This window comes from Acomys minous, assembly GCF_964271855.1.
Source record: "Acomys minous genome assembly, chromosome: 13".
NCBI classification, from domain to species: domain Eukaryota; kingdom Metazoa; phylum Chordata; class Mammalia; order Rodentia; family Muridae; genus Acomys; species Acomys minous.
In genome coordinates, this window is record NC_140495.1 from 48,076,790 (window position 1) to 48,103,999 (window position 27,210).

At 36.3% G+C, this 27,210-nt stretch overlaps 1 protein-coding gene across 6 annotated transcripts in view; it reads right to left on the minus strand.

Annotated features, from left to right (window-relative positions):
• The window catches only part of ZNF280D (zinc finger protein 280D), a 68,175-nt gene that overhangs the window by 35,482 nt on the left and 5,483 nt on the right, over positions 1 to 27,210 (minus strand). For all 6 annotated transcript variants that reach the window (XM_084752915.1, XM_084752917.1, XM_084752916.1 and 3 more), the window contains 9 exons: positions 26,294 to 26,359; positions 26,056 to 26,195; positions 18,473 to 18,593; positions 14,041 to 14,211; positions 13,388 to 13,497; positions 9,106 to 9,329; positions 5,072 to 5,229; positions 4,514 to 4,614; positions 3,450 to 3,596 (listed from right to left, as the gene is read on the minus strand). In XM_084752915.1, the coding sequence (XP_084609041.1) occupies positions 3,450 to 3,596; positions 4,514 to 4,614; positions 5,072 to 5,229; positions 9,106 to 9,329; positions 13,388 to 13,497; positions 14,041 to 14,211; positions 18,473 to 18,593; positions 26,056 to 26,195; positions 26,294 to 26,359 (1,238 nt within the window). The remainder of the gene's footprint in view (positions 1 to 3,449; positions 3,597 to 4,513; positions 4,615 to 5,071; positions 5,230 to 9,105; positions 9,330 to 13,387; positions 13,498 to 14,040; positions 14,212 to 18,472; positions 18,594 to 26,055; positions 26,196 to 26,293; positions 26,360 to 27,210) is intronic.

The window sequence follows — 27,210 nt, forward strand, 5'->3', positions numbered from 1 at the left end:
TTTAAATGTTATTTTTAAAATTTTGCTATTTCCCATTGGTCTATAGGTAGATAAAATGACCCCTCTAGGACCAAATAAATTTAACTGGACAGTAAAAATAGGTAAATAAAAGCAGTATTACTCAATAAACTCTGATAGTGACTCTAGTTCCAGGGAACCCAACAGCAGCCCTTTTCTGGCCTCCATAGGCACCAGGTACACACATATCATACAAACTTAGATAGAGGTAAAACACCCATAAACATTTTTAAAAGGGTTTTAATTATTTTAAAAAGTATTTTTAAAAACCAGACAACTGTTACAGTGCTCAAAGCAATATGTAATAGTAAGATCTTATAGCTCTAGCTGCATCTTAAGATTACTTTAGAAGTATGGTACATTAAATTTTTTTTTCCACAGATGCCTGCAACACCAATTTATTTATTGTGTACTTAAAGAGGAAGATTTAAAACAGAAAATAAGGCCAAGAATCAGAAACTAAACAGCAAGAAAGGCAGTTCAAATGAGCTGATTTCCCTGACATGTTTTTCTCTATAATCATTAATAATTCAGGATACAATTTTAAATACAATCTACTCATGTACTAGCTCTATTACTATTACTATTACTATTACTCTACCTCCACCCTCTAAATTTAGATCTTTCTTTAATCTTTCCTGTAGTTTAGACTATGAAAATTCATTCATGTAACTGCTTAGGACAAAAATGGTTACTCCCTCACACCCCATATACAATATATAATAAAACCTGTCAAGCACACTTTCCTCTTGTTTTACGTCCAACCAGCACAACCACACTGCCCTAAGACATTGATTTCACTATGATAAAAACCTCTTTTCTTCCTCTTGTGTCTTTTGTTCCCTATTCTTCTCACAAGATGAAGAGTTGAAGGCCAATCTAGGCTACACGAGATCTTCTCTCATAAAACAAGAAAACCAAAACTAAAACAACAGTGATATAAACTGAGTTGTTAGTGCTAAAATCAGCTGTAATAGAGGTTAGAGAAATGGCATGGTGGGTGAGGACCAACAACTATAATACATCCTGCACACATAACCTATAGTCCCAGCTCTGAGTGGGGCAAAGATAGAATCCCCCCTGGGCTCGCTGGCTTCTAGTGTAGCCTAGAAAGCCTCGGTTAAAGGCAGAAGCACAGCAACAGAGGAAGAACTCACAATGCCCTCTTCCAGCCTCTGAGCATGCACACCACCCATACACATATATAAACATTACTATTGCTTGATATAATGCAATCTTTTCAAGAAAAAAAATATATAAGGTCCTCAAAACACTAAAAGCAGAGAACCAACTATTCTTAGAATCTAACAGTACATCAGTAATGTACACTCAGTTTCAACTTTATCTTTCGTAAGTTATGCGTTCCAGTCTCCCATAAATATACATTGTAAATACATTGAAGGATTATTGATTCTTCTGATTAACAGCCTGTCCCCTATTTACTGCTGTCTATCCCACATGTACTCCAAACAAGCAAACAACAACAACAGCAACAACCTGTGGCAAGTTAAGACAACTCTAGTTGTGAAGACTTAATAAGTTACATAGCTTAATTGGGCATGGTGGCACATGCCTGTAATCCTAGTGCTCTGGGAAGAAGAGGCAGGAGGATCTCTGAGTTCAAGGCCAGCCTAGTCTACAAGTTGAGTCCAGGACAGCCAAGGCCACACAGGGAAGCCCTGTCTTGAAAAACCCAAACAAACTATGGCTTATTATACAGGGTCCATACATCCTGATTATCACTCATTCCTATATCTGTATCTCACTCTAGAACTATTTGAGCAAGCAAGATTAAAAGCCTCATAGTGAATAAGCGATTTCCTTATATCTACTCTCTTTTTTAAAAACCCAAAGATGACACTCTGATTACATCCTGATTGCACCCACTATAGGTATGTGCAGGACGAAACTCTCCTAAACCTGTTTATAAAGATTCAATAATGGCTATCCCTCAAATAAAGGGTCTGGTGACCAGGTAAATTACAAAACGATACATTCTATATTTTTAAGCTCTGAGAAATCCTATTTTTGAAGACAAAACTCTTTAGTTTTGCAAACCTGGCATTTACTAAACTTACCAGTATCAAAATTTGAGGAAAATCCATGAAAAGAAGTCAATAGAACAATGCTTAAGAAGATTCTAGAATAGAAGCTCTTGCTAGAACTTTGCAAAGATTTGTAAAATCACAGTCACAATACAGCTGACACAAATTTATTGGAAAATTCTGCTTTTACGTTCTCTACCAATTAAACATACACGTTAGCCAGGTGCACATCTTTAATCCTAGCACTTGGGAGGCAGAAGCAGGTGGGTCTCTGTGAATTTGAGGCCAGCTGAATCTACAGAGAAAGCTCCAACATAGCCACAGCTACACAGAAAAAACAAAAAGCAAACCAAAGTAAAAAATCCAGAAGTTAATCTCATGAACTGAAATAACGGAACTCGATAGACAAGTACGTAACAATGGGAAATACCTGGTGTGCAGACATAATGAAGTACAAATACAGTGAGCTGGCAAACCTGACAACACCCACCAGATCCAGTGCAAACATAGGTTTCTGATTCCAAAAAAGGATTGTTGCTAAACATAGCTTTCAGTATTGCAGCAACATTTTCAGTTTAAAGGATGTTTTAATTGCTCCAGGAAAAGCATCACCTCAAAATTGCAAGAAAGGACTCAACAACTAATAGCGAGTTCCAGAAATGACATAGCTAAGCTAGCAAAGGTCATTCAGGAAACAAGCTATGCTCTGGCAGAGCTCAAATATCGACTGAACACTTGTTTCTTTTGTCATTTAACTATGAAACGTTACTGTAGGTCAATAATGACAACATGACTTATCATAATACCAGAGGTCTGGACATGGGGAAAAACCCACGACAAAGAGGAAAACAAGATTAAGAATTCTCGCCGGGTGTGGTGGCACACGCCTTTAATCCCAGCACTTGGGAGACAGAGGCAGGTGGATCTCTGTGAGTTCGAGGCCAGCCTGGTCTACAAAGCGAGTCCAGGACAGCCAAGGCTACACAGAGAAACCCTGTCTCGAAAAACCAAAACCAAAACCAAAAAAAAAAAAGATTAAGAATTCTCTATCTTTCTCAGTTCAAACTCATTTTTCCACCTCCCCTTAAGAGGGTACTTCAAAATTCTCCCTATATCTACTGAGACCCTGAAGTAGCCAATCTTTCCCATGCTCCATTTGCCTTCTGTTTTTGTCTCAAACCCAAGCTTCCTATTTCTTGCCATCTGTAAGACTTGTCACTACTTATAGACCAAGTTCCACTAGAAAAGAAGTAAGGACAAAAATGGAAGAAGTTTTACAAGTGATTCAGTACACACTTTAAGTCATTTGTATGTGGAACAACTTCACTTCCTTTGAAGAACAAATAATATTGTGAGTGATAATTAGGTAGGAATCATTAACCTCACCTGATGCTTCATGTAATGATGCATATAGGGCGTGGCAATTTTAATAACTTTGAGGCAGAATGGACATAGCAAATTCTTAGTGTTTTCATGCGATGTTCTAAAATGAGATTCTACGTCAGAAAATATTGATGATCTATAACTGCAAACCTAGAAATAAAAAGGTTATATTTAAACGGAAAGTTTGTAACTGATTTGCAACTACAGAATAACAACGATGGATCATTTATTAGATTGTACACTACCAATCCAGCTCTAATGCCTATGCTTAAAGAAGCTCACTGATGTAGGCACCAGAACGCAGAAAAAGGTGACCCTTCAGAGCTAAAGACTGCTTCCAAAATATAGTAACAGGTACACTCATTTTTAATGGATCATTTCTCTATCACCCCATCCTGTCTTGAATTTTAAAGCTCTGGGACCTTCTGTCCTATAAAATACTTTATTTCTACATAAAACTTGCAGTCAGATTATAAATATCACCTCCAAACTATGATAGTGGCAATTCATCTTTCTCTTTCTTTCCCATTCCTTCAAATTCTGAGGAAATTCTTGTTCCAAAGCACTTGACAGAGCACTGCACAACTAAGCCTCTGTACGTTGGTCATAGGGCCACACTACTCTGTCTGGGTAAGGCAAATCCACATCTGTATTCTGGTTACGGCTCTTTGGCTTTCTAGTGATTGAAAGCAAACAGTTGCCTCTGGGCCACATCTAGTTCACTGTCTTCCCCTCATATAACATGGAGTTATGCCAAGAGACTTTATACTAGTAAATTAAGTAGAATGGACTTTAATTTTAGTTACCATTTTTATCTCCATGGCAAAAAACCCCATCAATATAGTTCACTACACATGAAAATGATATGAAATTCAAACTTAAGTTCCTAAAGTTTAATAGAACACAGACATCCATTCACACTCTTACTGTCATTGCTGACTAGTCACAATGGGAGAACTGACTTTTGATCCTTTAACTAAAAGAAAATATTGCTAACAATTTATCCAACACCTAAAAATCTTAACACAAAACAACAAACAAACAGTAACTGGAAAACATGGATGTACCTGGCAGATGTATGGCATTTCACCAGGTTTATGATTATCTTTCATATGTTGTAAAAGAATCTGTTCAGTTTCAAACGATAGCTCGCAGATTTTACAAATGGCTATAAATGGGAGGAAAAAAGTTATTACAACATTTTAATGCCTAAATATAAAGCCTCATTTTGGGTAATAGTACCAACAAGTTTATCAGTGGCAGTAGTAGAGGTAGTATAGTCATATATATATATGTAACTCCGTGCAATCCCTCTTTTAGCACTACCATGAAGATATGCCTGCTACCCTATTGTCTCAGTAATAAATAGCCTTCCTGGATTCATGCAGCTATACAAAGACACACATCTGGGATTTAAACTGAAGCTATTGGAGTATGGGAAGACAACAGAATTATTGCTAGGCTTCATACCATTATATAAATTATAAACAACTGCATTTTCAATTTTCCCCCCAAAATTCAAAGTCTATTCCTTGTTCTTATTTCTGTAATAGCCTTTTCTAGATTGTGAAGGTTCAATAATCAAAACTGAGGACTATTTGACACTGAAATACACTGTAACTCACTGGAGAACTCATGAGGTGTGTGTGTGCTCTCAATATGGCACTGCAGCTGGAAGGGAGTGGGGAACTGGCGGTAGCAGTGCTGGCAAGTGGTGTGCTTTTCCCAGCTCTCACTGCTCTGCTTCTCAAGTTCCAAATGATGTTTCATATGGTTCATAAACCTGTAAAAGATTGTCAACAGGTGCAAAGATTCAAGTTAAAAAAAACTCAAAGAAAATCTCACCAATATTTTTGACCCACTTTTTAAACAGATAGATATTACTCAAAATCTAAGAGTCTTCAATTTCTCCAGGAAAATGCAAGTTCTAAATAATGACTTGAAGTGGCTAAGTAGACACTTTTTCATCTTTGTTTTTAGATGTCACTAGTTTCAGATGGCTGTTTTTAGATAACGTAACAGGCATACGATAACATAACATTTACATACACTGTAAATGTAATACTTAAAGAAAGAGAATCCTATCAGCAAAAGCAGCTCATCACGGAGAAACCCTTTATGCTCTGAAGATATAAGATAAATTCTAGCTACTAGTATTTTTACTTGTATCTTTGTATTTCTTTCTTTCTTTCTTTCTTTCTTTCTTTCTTTCTTTCTTTCTTTCTATTTTTGTTTTTTCAAGACAGGGTTTTTCTGAGTAGTCTTGACTGTCCTGGACTTGCTTTGTAGACCAAGTTGGCTTTGAACTCATAGCAATCCGCCTGCCTCTACCTCCCAAGTGCTGGGATTAAAGGCATGCACCACCACCGCCTGGCTGTATCTTTGTTTTTAAATGCAAATAATAGCAGTTTTAACGCCTACAATTACCAGAACGTTTCACTTAGTGACACTGTTTACTGTTAGCATAAACTGTTCATTTTAACTTACAGACTGTGCCCTTTGCAAAGCAATCTCCATTCTCCACTTCTGCACTTTGCTATTGCAGCATCCCTACAAGACTTCCTGTGACCCTGAGTGCAGAGTGTGGTATAAATGGGAATACCTATTTAAAAGAGCTCACTGAAGCTTTTGGCCAAATTAGTTAAGTAATATTACTTGATCAAAATAATTTTTAGACTGGGTCAACTATTAACAAAATTATTCAGTTGGAGGCTTCAAAGCATTTATCCACAGAACTCAATGAAAATGTTATCAGTCCAGAGAAGAGGCATCATGAAGGCTATGACATCATTCTCCTTTTCCTATCTCTAAAGAACAGCATCTCCTCAGAGCAAGTTGTAATACACTTTGAAATAGCTTTTCTTCCTTTGGTTTTAAAACTACCCTACAAACTCCTACAGAAAACTCTAGTCTTAGTTAAATATTTACATATAGGCAAAATAGCGTGAGTCATTAAATTTTCAGCTTACACCTTGAAGCACTGAAGTATATTACTTACATAAGTAACACATTAACTAGCCAGTTGATTTCTCTCAATGTTTACAAGACTTAATTGGAATGCATAGTTCGCAAACCAATATATAGGAAGGGGGTCGGGGGAAGAACGCAAATTTCTCACAGTGACCTGTTTTTAGTGACACTAACCAGTAGGGCAGAAAACAGTAATGAAAAACATGTATGGGAAGACAACAGAATTATTGCTAGGCTTCATACCATTATATAAATTATAAACAACTGCAAGGTCAGGCACAGTGGCATTCACTTGTCCTAGCACTTGAGAGCCAAAGGAAGGCAGATTTCTCTGAGTTGTTGTTTATCTCAAAAAACAAAAGCAAAATAACAAAAACCAATTTGCCTTCTCAAATTTTACTGACAAAAATTAGGGCAAAATACTATAATTCCTTTGATCATGAGGTATTTACCCCACTAAGGATACATTTCCCAAGAAATAGTTTTCCATGTTCAGTTTCTGTATGTTACTAAAGGCAACAGGCTTAAACTTTCTAAATATTCTAATAATATAAATATATAGAACAAATGTCCTCAAATAATTCCTAGAAAAAGTTACTTTTCATGTAGAATATTAAATGGGCTAATCTTAAAAGTAAAAGGCAAAAACACTTATACTAAAATAAATTGCAGTATGTGAGGAGTGAAGAAGGGAACCCACTTACACCCTGCACCCTATCTCCTGACTCCAATGCTACTCCAGTGTTCCATCCAAAGCACAACTGTTGCACCATCAGCCCAGGAAGGAGGTGAAGCAGTGTAAGGGCTTTGGAAGACACAAAGAGACCCATGAGCGTCACTGCAGCAGCAAGCACTCACGACAGAAAAACGGATGAGCTCCTGGGCCCAAGAGGTAACTGCTGGTGTGTGACATGCTCCTCCACGGACTGTTAGTAAATGTAGAAGATATGCATGCTAAGTGTATTTGTATATAGCATCGTCTTTTAATCCACTTTTGAGAGTTGAGTTTTCTTTATGTTTTAATTTGTTCTCACTCAAACTTGCCCCACATCTATTCTTGAAGTGCAACCTATCTAAAAGAAGTACACTCATGTCTGTAACTTACTTTGAAATGTACATAAAAATAAGTTTTTAATCAAAAGCTTAACTAATTTCTAAAAATTAGATTGTTTAAAAAATAAAAACAAGCACCAACAAAGGACCACGCACAGTGAGGACCTAGACCCTCTGCTCAGACGTAGCCGATACACAGCAGTCTCCTTGTGGGTCCCATAATATGGGGAGTAGAGGCTACTTCTGTCACGTACTCTGGTCGTCGTGTCCCCCCCCCACCCCCCCCCCCCCCCCGGTGGGGCAGCCTTGCCAGGCCACAGAGGATAAGGATGAATCTAGATGAGACTTGACAGGCTGAGGTCAGCTGTTAGGGGATATAAGGGAGTGAGGGCAGGGCCTGGAGGTGGTGAGGGAGGGGGCTGCAATCGGCAGGTAAAGTGAATAAATTAAAAAAAAAAAAATCAAAAATCAATCAATCAATCAACCAAGATAATAAAACAAAGCCAGGCGGCAGTGGCGCACACCTTTAATCCCAGCACTTGGGAGGCAGAGGCAGGCAGATCTCTGTGAGTTCAAGTCCAGCCTGGTCTACAAAGCCAGTCCAGGACAGCCAGAGTGACAAAGAGAAACCCTGTCTTGAAAAACCAGAAAAAAAAAAAAAAAGAAAAAAAAAAAAGACAATAAAATATATATAGTAAAGAATTATGGGCAGATGCAAGGTGGCAAGAATCTAATGTTAAAATTTTATGAATATTTGAAATTTTTTAATAAAAAAGGTAGGAAAACATCATATCTAACAAAATATGCATTTCAGATGCTATAATAAATGAAAATCATCAGTCAATGACTTCTTGTTCTTACAGGTGGTATTTTGGTAACATATGGCACTCAAAGATTACAAAGTATAAATTTCTAAAATTTAAAATACTTGTATATACAATTTTTAAAATTCCACTGAGAATGAAATATCTAGTTTTTATCTAAATTTAAAAATTAAGGCCAGGCGTGGTGGCACACACCTTTAATCCCAGCACTGGGGAGACAGAGACAAGCGGATTTCTGTGAGTTCGAGGACAGCCTGGTCTACACAGTGAGTTCAGGACAGCCAGAACTACAGAAGAAGCCCTGTCTCAAAAAACCAAAAACAAGAAAAAAAAATTTTTTTTTAAATTAAAACAGACTTGTCTCCTGAAATTAGTACATCTCTAAAAAAGATTACATTTCCCATAAGATACATATTATAAAGATGATAAATATAAAGTGGAAGATTTGGGCATCAAATAGTAGTGATAAGGAGGAAGTCAATCTGGGAACTTCTAGAGAAGTGCTTCTTGTATTGTGAAAGAATTATAATATTCAAAGATATAAGAAAATTAAAATACACAATTAAATTCTTAGATCACTATTAAAAGACAAAATACGTTCATTTTGTTCCAAATTAAAATAATCGCTATCCTTTCTTAAGCCATATGAAAGAAAGACAAAGCAGCAGATTTAAGGGGAGAATTTGACAATACAACAAACGAGAAGGTATTGGAGTTGCTTATCTAGAATGGCCAGAGAGCATATGATAAAGACACACTGGTTACATCTCTAGTATTTCAACTGTCAGTGAAATAAGCACACATTTACATACCTAATATTATTTTTAAGAACTTTCAAGCAACTGAAGCATTTAAAGGTTGTGTGAGTCTTCTGTTCTTCCTGGACATCTCCTTCATGTTTTCCATAATAAAAATCATTAACTAACATGATCAATTTTCCTTTCTCTGAATCAAGAGTTTTAGCTTCATTTGCTGTATTTGAAATGTCTGTTTTAGTTAATCCCAAAAAGTTATTTATCATGTCTGGACAACAATACTAAAAGAGAAAAAAAAAGATGCCTTATTTATTACAAAATAACAACAAAAAATTATGTTTTCAACAAAGGCCAAACCATGTCAAACTATGTCTGGTAAGATACTGAAAGTCTACAGTGAATACTCTAAAAAGATTAGAAAAGTAAACATCGTCTCAAAGTAGATGTTTATTGTTTATATGCATTACGCATGGGCATGTGTGTGCAGGGAGCACCTGTGGAGGGCAGAGGACAACCTGCGCACGCTGACGCTTTCCTTCCACCATGTGTGTGCAGGGACTGAACTCAAGTCATCATGCTTGGCAGCAAACACCTTTAACAGCTGAGCCATCTCGCCAGCCCATAAACATTATCTTAATAAAATAGAAATTTAAAAGGAGAAGAAAAAAGCCTTAAGATGAGGACTTGACTATTTAAATGTTTCCCATTCAATATGCCTGCTTAGATACATGTTTAATAGTCATTTGTGTCTTAAGCAAAAATCATTCATTTCATAACTATATCAACAACACAAGGAGGACAGTGAGTGCTACATGCTTTGATGAATCAGGGTTTATGAAAACATCTAAGTTAATTAAAAGTAGGCTTTTATACAGCCAAACTGCCACTCCCTAGATTCACAGTACTAGAAAATGTTTGGGACACAAAGACAAATGCATCTGGTACATCTTAGAATCCAGAATGTTAAAATATCTGAAGAAGAAATTTACTTCGCAATACAAGTTGTCACATAAGCTGCTTGTACTATAAAATTTTCCATATAAGCTTTTGAAAATCATAAATGAGTATATACCATGTGTATCTTTCTGGGTCTGAGTTAACTCACTCAGGATGATCATTTCTAGCTCCATCCATTTGCCTGCAAATTTCAGGATTTCCTTGTTTTTAATAGCTGAGCAGTAGTCCATAGTGTAAATGTACCACAGTTTCTTTATCCATTCTTCTACTGAGGGACATTTAGGTTGTTTCCATGTTCTGGCTATTATGAATAAGGCTGCTATGAACATGGTTGAGCATATGTCCTTGCTGTGTGGTGGAGCATCTTTTGGTTTATAATTGGACACTAGCCCAACAACAGACATGTTCCCTGAAAGTCTTCACTTAGCAGGAGATTGGGATACTGGGACTTCCTATTGGGACTCCAGGTGAGAGAGGTAAGGGAGAATGGGGAAACAGAAGGATCCAGAGGATCCTAGAAACCTACAAGAAGACCATTAAGGATGGCGGATCTGGACTTGGGGGCGGGGGGTGTCTGCTCAAACTACTGGACCAACCAAGGACAACACATGCAGTAAACCTAGAACCCCTATCCAGATCTAGCCAATGGACAGCACATTCTCCACAGCTGTGTGGAGAGGAGGGACTGACTCTGACATGAACTCTGGTGTCCCCTATTTGACTACTTTCCCTTGAGGAGACCTGGTGGCACTCAGAGAAAGAATAAGCAGGCTACCAAGATGAGATCTGATAGGCTGTGATCATATGGTGGGGGAGGAGGTCTCCTTCTGTCACAGATCTAGTGGAGGAAAATAGGATGAAAGAGGGAAGGAGGGGAACGGGAAGATACAAGTGAGGGGATAACAATTGAGATGTAATCTGAATAAATTCCTTTTTTTAAAAAAGCTTTTTAAAATCAAGATATAAGTAATTTATTTATTGTACATAATTTTTAAATGAGGTTTTTTTTTTTTTAAGGGCAATCTTATATAAGAAAATCTATAAGAGCTCATTAAAATGGCAATTCTGGGGACTGCTTCAGACCACCTAAACTGCAATGTCTACAGGAGGCCTAAGAAGTTTTTTGTTTGTTTTTTTAACAAGAAACATAAGTAATTCTTTTATAACATAAATGCTTAAATGTGCTAAGTGAGCATATGAAATGGAACATAAATTATCCCCTGCTTTGATTACAACATCCACCTCCTCTTCTGTCCAATGTTGAGTCTTCTGATCATTATCACCTTCTCTACCTGAGGAACTGTCACCTAGTCCTTAGCCCAACTCCCTTACCCCATAGACCCTGACCAGTTAGTGCCCTGGATCCCTGGAATGCCTCCCATGCTACTGAGGCATGGCAGTACTGTAAGCCCCTGGCCACCCACCCTGGAAATACCCCCTCAGGGTTCTATATAACCCTCTTTCATCACAAATAAAACTGATCTGCCTCCCAGCAGCTGATCCCAGAAAGTTACTTCTGGGCTCAAAGGTAAAGGAAGCCCCAGTTCGTCTCTTCTGCTCCCCTATTTCTGAGGACCAGGTGGCCAACAGCCCAAGGAATGAGGGAGTACACCAGTACCACATGTGTATAGTTCCCCTAGAGGTCAGATTAGAGTGTCTGGCTCCCCCTGGAACTGGAGTCCTATAAGTGCTGAGAACCAAATAAAGGTCCTCTGTAAGAGAAGCCAAGTGCTTTAACTACACATCTCTCTCTCTGGCCCATAAACCTTTTTGCGGGGTAGTGGACAGGACTGGCATTTTTGTTAAGTTTAACATGATACACTGACTCATGTCTACATTGGGTAATGATCAAATAACAGTAATTATTACATTCATTACCTCTTTGGGGGGGAGGTTCAAGACAAGGTTTCTCTGTGTAGTCCTGGCTGTCCTGGACTTACTTTGTCCTCACAAACTTGAACTCACAAAGATCTGCCTCCTGAGTGCTGGGATTAAAGGCATGTACTACCATACCTGGCTGAATTTCAGTTTTAAAAGGTCATATTTCTCCTTTTTAAGCTACCTTCAGTCACGATGTTTTTATCACAGCAATAGAAAGTCAGTTAGGCCAAGAAGATCAGATGGTATGATACAATTTGTACACATAATAGAGGGAAAAATTGACATTTATCTGTAAACACACACACACACACACACACACAAAGAAAGAATATATAAAGCAAACTAAAATGAAGTTATTCACTTTGAGAGTCAACTTATAAACCAGGCAAGTATGAGTTGGGGCCAGATTCCTCACTGCGTCCCTGTGTGGGCCTTTGTGAGTCACATGATTGTAACACGTAGTTAAATGAGTAAGAATAACTGATGTGCTCCTTTCTCCCCTCTGTCTCTAATAACAAACACATAAAGCATTTCTTTGTCCTTTTTTTCCCTTTTTACGCTCAGTAACTTTGATTAGTTTTATAAGTTTATAGTTTTATAGTTTGATGAGTTTTATGAATGAGGGGTTATTTTCAGGAGTATAGGCAACTTAACCAGTAGCTACATCACCTACAAGAATGTCTCTCCTTTCTCCATCAACTGCCAGTGAGTTCCTCCTGCTTCTGTTTGTTTTTGAAAATAATGAACTAAACATGGCCAGTTTCTGAAGTAGCAGGAATGCTTCCTACATTACATCATTGCTACTTAGTTCTTTTCTTTCATTCCTTTCTTTTTGTACTCTATTTTTCTTATCTTCTTCTGCCTTCCTGCCATTGACAGTAGGAACAAGGAGATTATAGAACACTCTACAAAGGCACAGCAAATTTGTGCCTTTGAAAAGCTGATATTTGAAGAACAGTGTTAACCTTCATACTTTATAAATACTTTGAAAATAAAATCTAAGCCAAAATCTTCCTGCTCCAATAATACCTTATACTAATTTATAATGATTATGTAAACTATACTCTGGACTGTACCAAATAAATTATTTTATATGAAAAACATGAGCATTTAAAGTTTATGTCTGAATAATAACAATATGCATAATTTATTTTGTTATCTAATGTGGAATGCATATATCAACATGTACATAAACTAAAATTTTTAAGATAAAAAAGATTAAATTTACACTAACATGTTTTACAAATCTGAATATGATGTAAGAAATATATTGTGTTTAAAATCAGAATATAACAAACATATATTGTAAATGTATGAAATAATAAATTTCACTATCGTAAGGGTCATTTTGAATATAAATGTTCACCTAAGCTTTATGTATGTATCCAATAAGAGAATATTTCATTCCTAGTATATTAGGACAACCATCCTTCACTCTAAACTGGTCATTAGTATTTTAGGGATTTTTAAACTATTCAAATTAGATTTCGAAAAGATTTACCGTCATATGATTTTTCAGCGGATCCAAAAGATTGAAGTGAATATTACACTTAGGACATGCTCTTGGAAAAGTCGTTCCATTTTTAGACTGATTTGATGAGCAATTTGTACCTAAAATAAATTCAGATCAATTATAAAACATCACTTTTCAGCATTTTTAATTTATTTACAAAACAAAAAAATTGTAATAATTACTTGGTGCATACACACATGTATATGAATGTCACACTTGTGTTGGTACCCATGGGTACCAGACAAGAATGCCAGGTGCCCTGGAGCTGGGCTTAGCTGGTAGTTGTACACCACTTGATGTTGAGTGCTGAGAATCAAACCCAGGTTCTCTGCAAAAGTGTCTTTTTGTTTGTTTGTTTGTCAGGGTTTCTCTGTGTAGCCTTGGCTGTCCTGGGCTCACTTTGTGAGACTAGGGTGGCATCAAACTCAGAGATCCACCTGCCTCTGCCTCCCACATTTCTGCAAAAGTTTTAAGCACTCTTAACCAATAAGCCACTGCCTAGCCCCCAAATCCAATATTTTTTAACTTAAATAAACACTGTTGGCTTCTTAATTTGCAACAACTTGCAAAACTTATCTTTAAATACTACAGTAATTTACTCTTTGCCTACCAGAAAAAGAAATTACTTATTTCTTTTTTACCTTGCGATGGCACCACTTGCAAAGACATCACTGATGAAGACTTCCCTGAAGAGACCACAGGAGAGGCATCTGTTCCAGAAATATGTTCAGTGGGTTTAGGCTTTTTGGGGTTAACACTGTTTATGTCAGAACCAGAAGGGCGTTTTGATGAAAATGAACTTTCATTCAAACCTAAAATGATTTAAACAGTAGGGAAAATATTTTATAATATTATAAAATACTACTCATAACTAGTTAAGTCTGAGTATGTGGAAGCTAAAATATATGATACAATTGAACTATACTATACCAGTGATAAAAATTAAATAATATTGCTAGGCTTGGTGACACACACCTTTAATTCCAGTAATTGGGAGGCAGAGGCAGGCAGAGCTCTGTCAATTTGAGAACAGCCTAGTCTGCCTAACCAGTTCCAAGCCAGCCAGGCAGAGCTAACAATAAGACCCTATCTCAAAAATAGCAAACAAAATGTTACAAACTTAGAGAGTGTGAGGAAACAGCATTAAAACTTTTAAGGACTGCATTTATTCAATCAATTTGTAAAATTGCCTTTCTATACAATAACATTCTCAACATGACTTGGAAAAAAATTGAACTGAGGATGAAGTTTCTAAAAACCTTCAGATTCTTAAATACATTCAAGTTGTACAACACATGCATACACGCACAATAATTTGTTTCAAATATTTATAAATCCTTAAAATTTCATTCTTTTTCCCCCCCTTTCAAGACAGCTTCTCTGTGAAGCCCTGAATGCCCATGGAACTCACTCTGTAAACCAGGCTGGCCATAAACTCAAGATCTACCTGCCTGTACATCCCGACTGCTAGGACTAAAGGTGTAAGCCACCACACCCAGCTAAAATGTCTTAGCTAGTAAAAATGACTAATGTGATGTTAGTCTTTTTTCTTTATTTACACAGAGATAGGTTTCTTTGCTTCTCTCTTTGTTTGTTTCTTTCTTATAAGACAGGGTTGCTCTGTGAAACAGTCTTGGCTGTCCTGGAATTCACTCTGTATACTACCCTGGCCTTGAACACAGAGACTCACATGCCTCTGCCTCCTTAGTGCTGGGATTTTAAAGGCATGCACTATCATACCAAGCCTGAGAGTTCATTCTTTTGTTTTGTTTTTTGAGACAGGGTTTCTCTGTGTAGCCTTGGCTGTCCTGGACTCACGGCTGGCCTTAAACTCACAGAGATTCGCCTACCTCTGCCTCCTGAGTGCTGGAATTAAAGGTGTGCGTCACCACACTCGGCTCTGAGATTTCATTCTTAAAAATAATTTTCCATTTGAAAAATCACCATAAAGCTAAAGGATTAAACCTTGGCATATCAACAAGAAAAATAGGGACAGGTAGACTATAACTAAGGCAAACAAAATCTTTTTTGAAAACAACATAACGTGTTTTGCACAAAGGAGTCCTAAACTACACATTAAATAGTCACATCTGTACACTAAATGCAGAAATATTGTTAGAGATATTCCAGGCATTTAGGTAAGATAACCTAAGTTCAAATCCACACTCTCTTAATCTCTATGAAGTCTTACTTAATTTCTCTGAACTCCAGTCTCTGTTTTTGTACCTTATTTTACAGAGTTACATTAAGATCAAACAATGTATTCAAAACACATTAAAATATTTGGTACACCAAAACCAATAATAATAACAATTATCATTACTTACAAAACATTTCATACCTTAACTTGCTTTAAAGGGTAAAAATTCCAATAGATTAGCTTATCATTATTTTTGCCAAGAAAGTAAGATTTTACTAATTCACTTCACCATTTCATCTTCTAGGACAAAGTAATAATGATTGTCCTCATATTCAAAATACTTGATCAGAGACAGATACACTATAGGTACATGAAAAAGATCTCTGGTAGTGTAACTGTATTTAACTGATATTCATGATACTTGGAAAATAAAAGGTGATAGCATTTTGTATTAAGCAACCAATTATAAAATAGACCAGGAGGTAAAAATAGACTTTTTTGATGTAAAATTTTTTTTAATCATTTATTTTTATTTTATGTGCATTGGTGTTTTGCCCACATGTATGTCTGTGTCAGGGTGTCAGATCTTGGAGTAACAGTTGTGAGTTCCCATGTGGGTGCTGGGAATTGAACCCAGGTCCTTTGGAAGAGCAGTCAGTGCTCTTAACCACTGAGCCATCTCTGCAACCCTTGATGTAAGAATTTAACAAGAGAAATCTAAACATTAAATAAAACCACTTGGCATTCATTCCAATATTCTGCACATTTATTTATTATTTGTGTGCACATGAGTAAGGGCATGCACAAACCACAGTATTTAAATGGAACTCACAGAACAACTTACGAGAGCCTGTTCTAGCCTCCCACCATGTAGGCTCCAGGGATCAAACTCAGGTTGTCAGACTTGGAAGCCCATGCTTTTACTGAATGAGCCATCCCAATTAGCCCTGCATGTGCTTTAAATTCTGTCCCTGTGTCTGCTTCGTTAGACTTATGCCATTCTCCATCCCTATTCTCATATCCCTCACTCTGCCAGTAAATCCTAATTTCTTTCAAGGTCAAACTCAACACCGCATAATCTCCATAGACAGTAGCCCGTCAATCATGTTACTGAATGACACTGATAGTTGGTATCACGTCCTTTGAACCTTACGAATGTTTTTTCACATTTCACTTATCTTATTTGGACATTAAAAAAGAGTCTTGTGTGAACTAGAGCAAGAGCCAAAATGATATCCTCAGGTGCCTTACTCCAGGTGTGGAGAGCTGAACATAAAGATGAATCGCCCCATATCTTAATAATATAAAAAATCCAAAGTATGAAGAGGTCAGTTGATATGATAAAGACTAGACATTCTTAAGAGCAGAGCGCAAGCCTACAGCTTCCTGGTTATCCCACTTAATGAAGTTTCACTCACTGTAGCAGAAAGCTGAGAGGGAGAATAGGAGTCTTTACTGGTTCTTTCTTCCCAGAAGTTTCAAGACTGCAGACTTTTCCTATGAGTAAAGTCTATGAGCTTCCTAATGCCAGATTTAATACAAATATTTTTTCTCCATTTCTTTTCGCTTGTACCTATTTTATTAACAAGATATTAGTAAATAAACATTTTTAGTAAACTATGTATGTAAGTGACATTCAGAGATGTGTTTATCAAATAAGGTATTTTTAAAATGGAAAAGCACTTTAAGCCCTGTTATGAAAAACAACATAGGAGACTCTGGTAAATATCTCATTAATCTATTTAGTAAACAATGTAAACATTCCAAAATATCTTGTACATCTTAGTTAAAATACTTGAATATATACAAATTGCTAGTGTTCAAGAATGAACTTGCCTTGATTACAAGGAGTTTCACTAACACAAAAATCCTCCATGGTACACTAATGTATTTTAAATTAATGAAGACTACTTATCATATGAACTAAAGGAACTTTAAATCTTCCACAGGTAAATTTCCTTAGCTTTAAAGACCATTTTCACTATGTCTAGATCACTAGTATTTGTTTGTCTGTTTTTGAGACACAGTCCTACTATATAGCCTAGGATGGGCTAGAAATTATTACATACTCTGGGCTGACCTCAAACTGACACTAATCCTCCTGCCACAGCCTCTCAAAGGCTGAGATTACAGACATACACCACCACATTCAAGAACTAATTCTTTAAATTCTCTTTTATTTATTGGAGGAAGGAAGGGAAAGGGAGGATTTGGTGGATACACATTTGCCCAGGTCAGAAGACAACCTGTAAGGAATCGGATTTCTTGTACACTCTGTGGGTCTCAAGGATGAAACTCACACTTGGAAGCAAGTACCTTTGCATGATGAGTCATGCCACTAGCTGAACAACTATTTCTTTATTGTGGTCATTTTATAGGACCATAAAATCACAGTTAACTATATACCGAAATCACTTATTTAACTAGAAGGACACAACCTAATTAAAAATTCAACTTTAAGCACATACTTTTTTATATTAGTACCCATAGAAACTTTCTTTTTTCTTTTTGTTTTTTTGAGACAGGGTTTCTCTGTGTAGCCTTGGTTGTCCCGGACCTCCTCTGTAGACCAGGCTGGCCTGGAACTCACAAAGATCTACCTGCCTCTGCCTCCTGAGTGCTGGGATTAAAGGTGTGTGCCACCATCGCCCAGCAGAAACTTATGTTTCTTAACAAAGTGTATCTGAAGCCTTCTCTAATTCACTGATGTTTTTTAAAATATTTTAAAAGTTGGATCCATAGGGAGTTAAAAGAGTACAATGTGGTTTAGTGAAAATTTTACATAAAACTGCCTCAAAAACACACTCAAAAAGCATTTACAGCAGTCTATATTACAATATGCAAAGGTATGGATTTCAAAACAGAGTTAATTCCATAAGATTATCCATCAAGTTCCTTTTAACTATTTTAAGGAAAAAAGTAATGAAACCAACCTGCAATAGAAAGTGCTGGCCCCCCTTGGCAATGTGATAATCCGTTATCATCCTCGGTCAGGTCGAACAGTAACTCTGAAGAGTTATTAGACAGAACTCGTGGTGAGTTTGTTATATAACCCTGTTAAATTCCAAGAAAGAGTATTACATTTACTGAACATAGTTATAACTATTATTTTATACACATGTATAAAAGTAATTTAACAGCATGCCTATACCATTAAGGTATAGGCAAACCTTTTCTGATTTGATTAACAAGTTAAAAACTTGTTTGTTCCTGTCTGCCCAGATAAAACTGATCATTTAATGTGGACAGCAAATCTTAATCCAATGTTTTAAAAGTAAAAGAAATGCAAACTTATTTTGTATCTGTAATGCCAATATATTTGTACTTGTGTACATACATTAGTATACTTATGTATAGTATAGTAATATACTATTATAGCCTATATCTCCACTTGTATTGACCACTTCATAATTATACTGAATATGTGTACAGATACACAGCTTATATTGCTCTACTCTTGGCATTACAGTCCATCTCATACATTTTTACCATGGTCTTGAGATCTTCCTGCTAGCTTAGCTAGGTATTTTATCAACAGCTTATGTTCTAATCCCTTTCTGATTGGCACTGTTACTTCACCCAAGTATAGCCCAAGATGCTTTTGCTTTTTGCCTTCTGACATCTGACATGCCTTGACTTAACATAGGTTTCTGTGGGACAATTAGAAAAGTAGGGAGTCCATTATTATTATTTTTTTTGACCATATAAAGTTCTCCAAAAAAAAGATGGTTTGAAAATCAATTTTATATAAAAAATTCACCCTCAACAATGATACTTGGGAGTAGGATTTACATTCATGTCAATAAACTTTCATTTGTGCAGTTTTTTTTTAAATTGAGTTCTGCTATTTATTACTTGATTAATACTGTAATTTTAGTAAGCTCTGAGTGATTTTTGGAACTTGTGCCTGTGCACAATCCACAGTTTTTAAAGTTAAACAGTGGTTAAAAAAAATCAAGATGATATCTGCCCCTCCTCCCACAAAAAAAAACAGCCAGGCACAGTGGTGCACACCTGTGATTCCAGCACTCAGGAAGTAGAAACAGGAAGATGTAGAATTCAAAACTTTCCCTGGCTACATAGCAAGCTCAGCAACTTAAACACACACACACACACACACACACACACACACACACACACACACACTCAAAAATAAAATGCTAACGACAAATATCTGATATACCCCTTTTTTCAATTTACTGGACAGAAAGATGCAAATAAAAATATTTAACAATTAAACTGGCATTGTTTAAAAATGATGCCTACTACAAAATAATTTACTCATAATGTTTAATGACTGGTAAGTCATGAACAACAAAAAAGTATAACTGCAAAAACTATGAAGAAGTTAAGGGTAACTGTGAAGTAGAATCATAAAATGATCTAAGAACTATCAATAGAAAAACTGCTCAATTCTAAAGATGGATCAAAAGTTTGGTTAACTTAATTGTTATAATACCTAAGATGTTAACACAAGGAAAGCTAGATGTGAAAAAATATGGGAACTCCACTGCCTTTTCTATATGACTAACATTAGTTTTAATAAAGTTAAAGGATAATATTTCCTCTTGGCAAACTCTAGGTGATATTTTGGTATGACTTTGCATAAAAACTTTACCCGTAGCTATCAAGCCTCTAAAGGGTCCTTTATTCTACATTCGAGAATTTATGATAAAGAAAGCTTAATGGAAAATTATTTATAACAGCCAAGAATTAAAACCTGTATTTTCAACAACGGAGAAAGCTAAACACACTGAGCTGTCATATAACTATCAGTACCAAGCTTTTGAGAAGGAGGACATGGTCCCCAGAGACTGTTTTCTAAAAAGTAAAGTGCTGACCTGTGCAGGTTAAGTCCCTTATGGCATGCACACTGATTTTATCAATGAACTCTTCTTTTCTAACCTCCCCTCAGACACGTGTATCATACAAATATGAAGGTTTTGTTTTGTGCTAATAAATCAAAGTATAGAAGAATTTCATTTTGTTACTAACTTAACTGACATTGGATTGTTATAAAGTTATAGGAAAAACTTATAATCCTAAACAGCACCACACCACACTTAGAATTAAAGAAAAAACCTAAATAACCAAGCATAATCTTCACTGAAGTGAACACTTTCTTCAAATATTTCTATTTTAAAACATTCACTTGCATGGTCAAAAACAAAAATATCAAAATTCTCTTTAAGAAAATTATAATAGGGTGGAGAGAGAGCCTAGCAGTTAGGAGCACTGACTGCTCTTCCAGAGGTCCTGAGTTCAATTCCCAGCATCCACATGGTGGCTCACAAGCATCTATACTACGATCTGATGCCCTCTTCTGTCATGCGGGTGTACAGACAGATAAAGCACTCATACACATACAAGTAAATAAATATATCTTAAAAAAAAATAAAGTGTTTCCATTTATAAAAAAAGAAAATTATAATAAAGCTAATCTTGTTAAACACATCCTCAAAAACCAACTTATTAAGTACCCATAGTATTACAAAGGCAACCCAGTAGTCAACAAATAATGAGCTAAAAAGAATTTTCAAATAGAGAACTTTTAATGTCTTTTGAAAGTTAAGAATAACTAAATAATGAACAACCTAAAAAGTTTGTTAAATGCAATAATAAGAGTAAAGCAGACCCCATAATAGAATTAGGATGACATAATAAAAAAAAACCTTGGGCATTCACTGCTGAGCTTCAAGTCATTCACCTTTCAAACTACAACAGCCACATTGTATATATTAAATGTACTTGCTCTCAGAAATAAACGTGTATCAATTAGTTATCACAGTGGTATTAATAAAGACCTAATATTCTTTCCCATTATATGGGCGCTACAGGATAAGGTTAGGTGTGGTTAAGGAAGGCTCTCAATACAGCATCATTTATTACTGATGGTGTTGAAACTATAATCTAAGTTTAAATGATAATATAAAATTCATGCTCATTACTCATTCATATTAACTTTATCAATGATGTTAACATCCCTGCCTGAAAAAAAGTGTTGAGATACAAAAATAGTCCATAAAAAATTAAATACACAAACAAAACATGAAATAAAATATTAATTATCAATTATAATTTATTATAATCAATAAAAATAGTAATTTATCAAAACCAGTAGCTTCCAATATTCAGAGGGAAAGCCTCTTCAATAAGACAATTCATTCCAGAATAAAAGTCTGTGATTTCAACTTTGACCACACAGATAACCAAGATTTAAATGTATGATTTCTTTTTTTTTTCTTTTTTAAATTTATTTTATTTGTACAGTATTCTGCTCGCATGTGTACCTGCATGCCAGAAGAAGATAGCAGAGCTCAGTCTAGATGGCATGTGGTTGTTGGGAATTGAACTCAGGACCTCTGGAAGAGCAGCCAGCGCTCTTAACCTCTGAGCCACCTCTGCAGCCCCAAATGTATGATTTCTAAGATCCCATACAAACCAACTGGCAAATGTGCTTTCTTTCCCAAGAAGATTCCAGGATTACAAACCATCTACTGATATGTTTTATGTCCACAGAAAGAAAATATTCTTAGTTGAAAAGACTCTAGTTTCTAACTTTTATAAAAGCTAAAATATCATTCCTTAGCTACTTTCTGGCTGAGATTGTGAGATTTGTCTATCAAACTGTATTAGTCAATTTCTCCTTCTCCAGTTTTTCCCCTCAATGCCAAACAACTAATGACAAGTGTAAGAGAATAGATAAGTTCATTGTAATAGTTACTGTTTTTTTAAGAACATAAGTGATAGCTGGGCGTGGTGGCGCACGCCTTTAGTCCCAGCACTCGGGAGGCAGAGGCAGGTAGAACACTGCGAGTTCGAGGCCAGCCTGGTCTACAAAGTGAGTCCAGGACAGCCAAGGCTACACGGAGAGACCCTGTCTCAAAAAAAAAGAACATAAGTGATAGCCTTTGGAATCTTATAGAATCCAAGATAAAAAGTTGGTAGTTTCTCGTAACTGTTTTTGTCTAAAGAAGAACTTTTTTTTTAATGTACTAAGCCAGGACTAAGCTAACTTTTCAGCATCAAGATGATTTTACACATTTAGAACTAAGTAAACCTCAAACCACTTTTTACATCGGTGAATATTTACCAAACTACAAATTAAAACAACAATATTAAATGCTACCTTATTTTTATAATTATATTAAATCCATTATAGGTCAGCATGAAAGTAGTATTATTTTATACCTCTGCAATTTTTATTTTCATTTTGGGAGCCAAGGTCTTAGGCATTCCTAGTTAGCCTTAAGCTCACCTATGTGGCCCAGGGTGGCCCTGAATACGTAACCCTCCTGCTACTACCTCTCCAAGGTTAGGGGCAGCTGCTTACACCAGGACGCTGTGTGTACTAGGCAAGCTCTCTTCCCTAATAACTAACCATAAATTATCAGTAGAGGAGTGGACTCAAGGCAATATGTAGCTGCAGGAAGGAGCACTGTAGTGGTAGGAATAACCACTGTGGATATACTACTTGGGTCCTACCAAAACTCACACCAGCCAGTACTGTCTGTAAGTTCTATGATTATAAATCTGAAACTTCTCATCTGAGAACTTCTGGTACCTTGTCCCATTAAAACTGTTAGCTCACAGTACAATTTAAATAGATCTTTTACTCACGGACATTTCAGTAACATATATGTTTTGGTTATTTGCAAACTATTGGTTCCATTGAACCATCTCAAATATTGAAAAGGTTCACATTACATCATCAAAATATCCATTAACTTTTACCACCTATCAAAGAAGACTTAAAATATTAGGAAGCTGCCAAGATTAAAATAGCAGATTAAAGCTTTCCAATATTTTGAATTTGCTTGATAACTCAAATTTTATCATTGGTAAGAAAGAACATTATTATCAGCTGTTTTCCATAAAGTGAAGGAGCAGTAAATATACTTTGTTGAATTTTGAGAAAATTTGTTCCAAACTTAAGGACTGAATAACTGCGTACTAAAGTGGGCTCCATGATACCATCTCTTCATATTCATACCTGTGGGACCCCTTTCCTTTTAATGTGGCTAGGACAGCTGACTTGATTCTTAACAACATAACCTGGTAAAAGTGGCAAGGTATATAACATCATTTTATGAACATGATTGCTTCTTAAGACTAATAAAATCAACCCCAGCAGCCGGGCACGGTAGCACACAGCTGTAATCCTAGCACTTGGGGAGGCAGAGGCAGATGGACCTCCGTGATTTTTGAGACCACCCTGGTCTACAAAGCCAGTTCAGGATAGCCAGGGCTACATAGAGAAACCCAGTCTTAAAAAACCCCGGGGTGGGGGTTGGGGGAAATCAATCCCAGCTTGGTGGCACATATACTTAGCACTTGCGAGGCAAAGTCAGGTAGATCTCTGAGGTCAAGGCTAGCCTAGTCTACAAATCGAGTTACAGGGCAGTCAGGGCTATTATACAGAGAAATCTTGTCTTGTAACCTACCCAATTAACCCCCCTGCCCCCTGCCAAAAGACAGATTAATAAGCTCTAGTTAAGAACTTTCCCTTAAACCAGGCAGTGGTGGTGCACACTTTTAATCTCAGCACTCGGGAGACAGAGGCAGGCGGATCTCTGCGAGTCTGAGGCCAGCCTGGTCTACAGAGGTCTACAGAGTGATTTCAGAATAGTCAAGGCTACACTGAGAAACCCTGCCTTGAAAAACCAAAACAAACAAACAAAACAAAAAGCAAAAACAAACAAACAAACAACAAAAGAGAACTCTCCCTTAACAAAGGTATGGTGGCACACATCTTTAATCCCAGTACTTGCGAGGCAGAGGCAGAGGTAGGTAGATCTGACTTTGAGGCGAGACATAGAGGGCAAGTTCCATGACAGCCAGGGCTACCCAAAGAAACTGTCTTGAAGGGAAACAACCAAAACAAAGCAAAAAACAAAAATAAGGCTGGGTGTGGTGGCACAGGCCTGTAATCTCAGAACTTGGGAGGCAGAGGCAGGCGGATCGCTGTGAGTTCGAGGCCAGCCTAGTCTACAAACCAAGTCTAGAACAGCCAAGGCGACACAGAGAAACCCTGTTGGGGAATGGGGGGGAACCCTCTCCCTTAATTTCAGGAGGCAAGCAGCCATTTTGGGAAGACCCACCTGGCAAGAAATGAGGCACAGCCAGAAGGATACTGAGCCTCAGTCTGACTCCTTAGCGAACTAAATGTGATCTACAACCATCAGGACTTGGAAGATGCTTTTCCGGTAGTGTTTGCAGATGAGACTGCTTTGAGGACTACATCTTGAATGGTAGTCCTATCAGACCCTAAAGCAGAGGATCCAGCTACGTTATGATCTGCCTCCTACCAACAGAAACTCTAAGACTTTAAGATACTTAATGTATATTGTTTAAAGTAATACAGTTTATGGCAGTAATAAGAAAAATATACTACAGCGTGTGGGCCATAAACTGTTGAGCTTAAGTAATTGTTTAATGAAAATGCAGCAGGTTTTTAGTTTGCTAATCATGCTAATAATGCTTTTCCTAAAGATATCATCAAGATATTTCAGACATAGATGTGTTTTATGTACACTATCTGTTCACCATACAGAACATTTAAAAAGATACATATTCAAGGGTATAGCTAACAAAATAGCATTAATGGAAGTTTATGTTTAATAGACTGAAAAAAATGCCACTGAGAAGTATTCACTTGGGAGTGTGCTGGGAACAGGTACCCTGCAAACTCTGGCAGAGATGAGTGCTTGTTTCGACTCACACAAAGCCATTAGCAGCCTTGTTTTTATGTCATCAATAAAAAAGTGAAAAAGCAACCATCTTCAATTTATCTTCACAATGGTGTTAAAGTCCTAATGCTTTCAAGTGTCTTTAGCAACTGTCCAGAATTGCACAGCATTCTGAAGACTGCTGAGCTGAGGCAGTATTTCCATTTTTCAAATTATACACTCATATAAAATATATACACATGTATATGTGGATATATATATATATAAACTATGGATTAGCCTAGACTGAGATATGGGATCCACCTAGCTATGGTTCCTGAGTGAGTTATTTAATCACTGTAAACCTCAGCATTTATTCAACTATAAAATGCCTGCATCCTAAGTATATTTAAGAATTAAATGAGATTAATTTATGTATAACACCTAGTACAAATATTTATGTCTATTACTAGCTTACTAAATTATAATCATTACCATTATCTATTACTTATTACTAAGGATTTTTAACTAAAGTATGAAGGAACATTTCTCAGAATAAAACATTATCAATGCTTAATACATTCCAAATGAAAAATACCTGTTCCAGATTGCAAGCATAAATATTTTGTTTTCATGTGATATTTATTATAATCTTCCTATTCACGGTTTGACAGTCTTAGTTTTAAGCATGATTCTCATCTTACTGAAGAGTGGGGGACTAACTACACTGTCATAAAGATGGTGACCTTTTCTGATAACCACTATGCTAACTATTAGTCAATAATCTAGAATTTTAATTGGGTATTGTTAATATTCCCTGAGCTGACTATGTAGTTTCAAAAACTTACGGGTTTAGAAAATGGTTGAACAATAACAGAGCTATCTGAAGATCTAGATTCAGGATGAAAATTTACTGGCAAGGCAGCTGCAGGATTTGATGTTGAATTCAGGTAGCGTTGACTTGTAGGCTTGAATGACGCAGTAAAACCTGTATTTTAAAATTACACAACACATTGAATGCATTTCTATAATCAAACTTTTCAAAATATTTTAGTTTACAATTAAAGAAATATATTAATACTGTACCTCGATTAAGTACACCATTCTTTGTTCCCCGTGAATGAGAGCTAGGGTTAACTCTGTTCAAAATATCTAAAAAATACATATAAATACTTTAAATTTGTTTGAATAAAATATGCACTAAGATATTAAAAATTATTAACTAAATTTTAGATATTAGGATGTTATCATTAATTTGAAACTGTTTCATGGAATAAGCACATCTTTCTCATTATAACTAAGAAACCCAGAAGTATATTGATAAACCCAAACGCATAATAAGCAAAACATTCTGCAAGGCAATAAATTTTGTTCCCATAAAAATCTTCTAAAAATACATTTATCTACAGTTGCATGAAGTTGAAGTACATAACTTCCTTGGTATGGTGACAGAATTGTGTATATATTTGGGTTCCTATGGCTTAAAATTAAACCCTGACCCAACATCCACATTCTGTTCATAGCTGTAAACGCCCTAAGGCTGTTTAAAGGAGACTCTGTATGGACTCCTTGCCACCACCTGTGTGGAAGGGAAGCTACTACAAGTTATAGACTAGATTGAACCTAAGGTTTTCCTGACTATCTTATACTTGAAGAGGATCTAGATCTATTACATTAAAAATGAAGACTGGCATTATCTGAGGGATAGGTTTGAAGTTCTTACTTCATACGAATGTATAAGGTTGTTAACACCTAGCTTACTGAGAAATCAAACTAAAGAATGAAGATTTGCTTAAGTTTGTTTGGAAGAAGTTAAAACATGTACTGAAATTTATATACAAAAATTATTTTTTCTTCATAGTAGAAAAGAACTAGACTCCACTAAATAATTGCATAAAGGCACAAATAATAGTTATTCTTCAGCGCCAGAGAGATGCCTCAGTAGTTAAGGGCATTTACTGTTCTTGCAGAGGGTACAGTTCAATTCACAGCGCCGTGTGCTG